The sequence below is a fragment of the Propithecus coquereli genome, unplaced genomic scaffold, assembly GCF_000956105.1.
Source record: "Propithecus coquereli isolate 6110/MARCELLA unplaced genomic scaffold, Pcoq_1.0 Scaffold435, whole genome shotgun sequence".
Classification (NCBI taxonomy): Eukaryota; Metazoa; Chordata; class Mammalia; order Primates; family Indriidae; genus Propithecus; species Propithecus coquereli.
In genome coordinates this window covers 563,711-569,120 of record NW_012150119.1, presented here as the reverse complement: position 1 = coordinate 569,120, position 5,410 = coordinate 563,711, and the positions used below count along the sequence as shown (strand labels likewise).

Here is a 5,410-nt window from a genome sequence, read left to right as displayed (position 1 = left end):
TGTCCTGTATTGTTTTTGTATTTTCTTTATGTTGGTTTTCCATTTTCTCTTGTATTTTTTTGAGCTTCCTTATAATCAAAATTTGGAAGTCTTTATCTATCATTTCAATATTTTCATTTTGGTTGGTATCCATTGGAAAAGAATTATTGTTTCCTTTGGGGGGGTATCCTTTTGCTTTGATTTTTCATATTTCTGCAGTTCTTTCACTGATTCCTTCTCATCCAGCCTCTCAATCGAGTTTTGGATGTGCTGGGCCTGGCTTACAAGCCTATCCCCAGGACCCAGAAGATCAATCCCTTGCTGTGCCAGGGAAAAGAGTGCTGGTCCCAAGTTGCCTATGGAGTGTTCAAGCTGGTTTGATGATCTTCTCAGGTTGCATCTGTCCTGCTGTCTTCACCTCTTCCCAGCTGTGTGGATCATGTTGGGTTCCCCAGCTTAATCTCTGATATGGCAGGTGGCACTTGTGAGTACGAATCAGCCATGCCCTGTTTACTTGAGTTGGAATATGCTATGATGAGCTATAGAGTTGTTCTCCCTCTCATTGGTTGATGTTCATGTGAAAAAGCCAGCTGTAGAGATGTTGTTTTATGCCTGTGGTAGACTCTGGTCCCCCAGGTGGAGTACTTCAGTGCCCCAAGCTGAAGTACTGAACTCTGTAGCTCCCAGGAGGTTGCTTTAATCCACCACCACTGAGGTAGGGGGTGGAGCAAAGTGGTTCGTGGCTAGGTTGTGGGAGCCTGAAAGGTTTTGCAAAGCCTCCACGAGGCTCAGAAGTTGCTCAAGGGGAGCCCCTCGTAGGAGGGTCATAACAAGCTCTCTGAATCAGGAGGGTTGTTCATGGGGTAGGGGCCCAAGTGCTTGAGTGCTAAGGCCCTGGGCTGGGATCTTTCTGCTCTTATCCAGTAGCACAGTTTTTCTGCAGGAAGGGTTGGGCACTTCCCCGAATCACCATTCCTTGGACCCCCACAACACACTCCCATCAGTTCAGTCCACGTGTGCTCCCTCATCACCCAAGTCCAGCTTTCAAACCTCCCCCCATCTGTGTGTCTGACCTACTAGCATACCTCTCCACAAAAAGTCGGCAGGCAGGGAGTTCCAAGATTGTGTACCCCCGTTGCACTACAATTCCTCCGAGGAGGAGGTGTGGGCCCCACTATCTGTAGGGACCTCAACTTGAAGCACACTCCCTGGGCCACTGGTGAATTTCTCGGCTTGAACTGCTCTCCCTGTTGTAATGAGTACGGGGAGGGGCTACAGCACTCAGTCAATGTGTCTGAGTGGGAGGCAAGGGGTGGTTTGGTTGCCATGGAATCAGGGGCTAGGCTATTACTCTCTGAATGCCCCACCCTTATTCAATATGCAGTTCTCCAGAAAGGGCAGTGGGCACACTCCCAGATCCCTATTCCTCAGCACTCTACCACACTCTCCCACCGGATTTGTCTGTGTGGGCTTTCTTGCCACCCAAGTCCAGCTCCCAGACTTCTCCCTTGCATCCTCCTGCACCCTCTTGTGTCTGGAGGGCACTGGGACCGGTTTGCTTATCTGAGCCACCAGCATGCAACTCCGTGAAACACCATCGGAAAGGGATTTCCCAGACTGTACTCCCCTGTTCCACCACGAGTCCTCAAGGAACAAGAGTGGGCCCCACTCTCTGTGGAGATCTCAACCTGGAGTGCGTGACTGCCAGAGAGAAACAGCCCTTCACGAACTTCTCGTCTCAAACTACTCTCAGAGTTGTAATGGATGGGGATGGACCACAGTACCCAGTCAGCCCGGCTCAAACTGATCTCTCGGTTGCAGTGGATGGGGAGATGCAGGGGAGGAAGTATCTGGATGGGAGAGAGCCGGCACTCCAGCCTCTGGTGGCACTCTCCCGGGGGAGCACCTCACGGGCTGCCCAAACTACTGAGACTCACTAGTTTACCCCACTATTCCTTATTTGCTGCTATGCCTGGGATCATGGAGGGTGGAAAAGCCTTCAGTAAACTTAGTGTCCCGCTGTCCACCAAAGGCACGCAGGAGGGGGAGGCAAATCCCCGCTCACCCTTTCACTGGGCTTTAAGCTTCTCTGGGTTTGAGCCTCACTGATATTTTCTCCTCGTTATCTTCTTCCTTCTTGGCTTCGCAATTTTTCTCCATAGGGTCCCCAGCCCTCTCTGTCGTGTCTCTCTCTGTGATCCACACCTGAACTGTGACTCTTCTCCCCTCTCCTCTGTCTGATATCCTGCCTTCCCATCAGGATGGTACAACAAGTGATGTCTCTAGTCCGCCAGAGAGTAATTTTAAATGAATTAATAAATATGTTTTAATTTTCTAAGTTTTAATTTCTAATATGGTAAATATTGATAGATAAGACTTAAATAAACCAGGGCTCACGGGATTCTCAGTAATTTACTTTAAGGGTGTGAAGGAGTCCTGAGACCACAAAGTTTAAGAACTGCTGCTGTAGTGAAATCCGCTTAAGCCATGACTCTAGGAAATACCTGCAGAGGAATGAAAGGGAATGAAAGGGAAAAGCAACAGAGATGGATTCTTCCTCATCCTCCAGGTCATAACTGAAAAAATTTAAAGTGGCAAGATGGCTGCAGGCCAGGAGCCCTCTTTGTGGGTGCTCTATTGGGTTCCAGTCTCTTACTATGAAAACTTAACTGTGAGCCCACAGATGGTTCAGCAGAGCCACTGGCCAAAGTAAAGTGAAAATGCAACTTATCTGAATAAGGCCCAGCAGGAGCAGATGCTTCTCTTTCTGTAAGATAGAACTCCACGGAATCACAGGAAGAGATATTTAAACGACGACCAGTTGCCAATGAAGAGCAATTTCATAAAGGGTGAAATGAAGGAGAGAAAACTATAACCTGCTCAACTTTCCCATTTTGTAAAGAGAACATAGAAGACCTTATTTTAAAAATATGAACTGTTTTTCCATTTTTGTGATACTTCACTTTGGAGGCTGGGCTCCAGCTCTATGCAGGAAAATATAAGAGGTACTAGTTCACCACTGTTTTTTTGTAGTTGAGTAGTATTTCATGGTATACATATACCACATTTTATTAATCCACTCATGAATTGATGGGCCCCATAATATTCTGAAATTAAAAAGATATGGGGAAAAATATGAACTGTTTCTTGAGAGAGCAAAGGAGAGGAGTGTGTGTGTGCGCATGTGTGTGTGTGTAATTTAACTTTATTCAGTTACGGGAGAATGAGTGGGAAGGAAAAGAAGAGAAGAAAGGGAGAAGAGATGGGATGGAAACAGGAGAGGAGTTGAGGGAACAGAGGTCCAGAGAGGGAGCGGGAGAAGCAAATGAAGAGCGCAGGAGAACGCAAACCCACGTGAAGAGGAGGGGAAACGGAATCACGCAGACCGCAGGAACCAGACAGGAGCGCTGGCTGCCGCTTTATCAATAGGGAGAGACTGGGGCCCAGGGGAGTTAAGTGGTTTGACCAAGGTCAGTGCTAGGACTTTAAGATGGATTTTCTGGTTTCTAAGAAGGGAAAATCATTCCATAAGTAAGAGGGAAAAAAGAAGAAGGTAAAATACATAAAGGGCCATAAAAAAGGAGATAGTTTAGGAGAGATGGACACAAAAGATAAGAGAGAGAGAGAGGATTATTTTAATACAAGCCCTCTCCACACACACACAAACACACACACACACACACACCCCATACAGGGAGATTTAAGGCAAGTATTAATCTAATTAAACAGTGTTTTTCACACCCTGACACTGCCACTCACAATTAAAATTTGGAGACCGTGGCACTAGGCCCAGTACTTCCCAACTGTGCATGGAAGTCACCTGGGGACCGCGTTAAAATGCAGGTTCTGATTCCACAATCTGGGGTGGGTCTCAAAGTCTGCACTTTCTAACAAACTCCTGCCGATGCTGATGCAACCGTTCAGGACCAGGCTTGAGCAGTTCTCAGGGTGTGGTCCCTGACCAGCAGCAGCACCTGGGAACCTGCTAGAAATGCCAATATTCAGGACCCACCCTGGACCTGCTGACTCAGAAACTCTGGGATGCGGCCCATAATCTGTGCATTTACAAGCCCTCCATGGGATTCTGGTGCACGTTATGCTTTGAAACCATTGCCCCAGGCTTTCATGACTCCATTACCTTGTTACCTAAACAAATGTAACAAATCTATGGTCAAGTCATTTACTTTCCACTAGGCTATTTGAAATTTCTATTAGGAATTATCAGCATTTCAATAACTATGTTCAGATACTCTATGATTTTCAGGCGACAGTGAGGTCACACGGCTCAAACATGATGAGCAATTTAGAAAGTGCTACCTGGAGCCTCTTCTGCTGGGCTCATCTTGGCTCTAATTGATTCGGACTTGCACACGTGGGGTTAAACTAAGAGATATTCCCAAAATTGACACTCAGAGAGAAAAACAACCATCATGTTTTTTCTTAGAATAAAATATCTCCTTTAGCTCGTTCCCACTTACCCGCTCTAAGCTCCTTGACCTGGCTGTAGATCTCTCAGGACCTAGGTTCATCCTGGGAGCCTGTGAATCTGGCTCCTGTCTGAATGGAAATAACAGGCAGGGGCCGTGCAAATTCAGTAGTTACCCAAGTGCAAGACTCAGCAGCCCCCCTGGTCTTCCCAGCCCCCTGCAGTCATGAGCTCTGATGCAGAGATGGCCATTTTTGGAGAAGCAGCTCCCTACCTCCGGAAACCAGAGAAGGAGAGAATCGAGGCGCAAAATCGCCCATTCGATTCTAAGAAAGCCTGCTTCGCAGTGGATGATAAAGAAATGTACGTGAAAGGTACGATCCAGAGCAGGGAAAATGACAAAGTCACAGTCAAGACCCTGGACGACCGGGTAAGTGTTGATTTTGTCTTTGATAATGTGGGCGTCCTTGTTTGCCTTTGGAGTGGACGATTAGAAACTGCATGCTGGTCCACAGCAACTTGAAGTCTGAACAGAACGTGTGAATAGTTTGTCTGTTGTGCAGCGAAGTAGCAGGTGAAAGCTGCTATTGCTTGCACCTTTGCTCCTGCCTCTTTCCTACTCCTAGGACTTGGGCTTTCAGGGGTTTTGTGGTGTTTGATTTGGAGGAAAGCGGCAGGTGAGGGTGGGAGAGGTTGGACTGTTTAAGGGAGATGGTGATGCTGTTTCCTTCAGGATGGGCTGAACAAATATAGTTCTCTGGGCTGCAGAGTGATTCTTTCAGAGGAAGCTCAGGATGCACTGCCTCGTTTAACGCAGAAAATTACTGTGTGCTGTTCAGTGCTTACTGCACATCCACCAGGTCTAGGTCACAGTGTTGGCTCCTTTGCAAATACAGGAAATCTCAACACCTGCTTTCCCTAAGTTTACCATCTAGTGTAAGCATCACGGTGTACACGGCAGGTACGTATCTCAGTTCACAAATTCAGGCATGTGAGACAGATCTT

The 5,410-nt window shown here is 47.2% G+C and overlaps 1 protein-coding gene across 1 annotated transcript in view; it reads left to right on the top strand.

Annotated features, from left to right (window-relative positions):
• The window catches only part of MYH13 (myosin, heavy chain 13, skeletal muscle), an 84,731-nt gene that overhangs the window by 2,186 nt on the left and 77,135 nt on the right, over positions 1-5,410 (top strand). The window contains exons 3-4 of the mRNA XM_012653924.1: positions 226-354; positions 4,620-4,779. Coding sequence (XP_012509378.1) covers positions 226-354; positions 4,620-4,779 — 289 coding nt within the window. The remainder of the gene's footprint in view (positions 1-225; positions 355-4,619; positions 4,780-5,410) is intronic.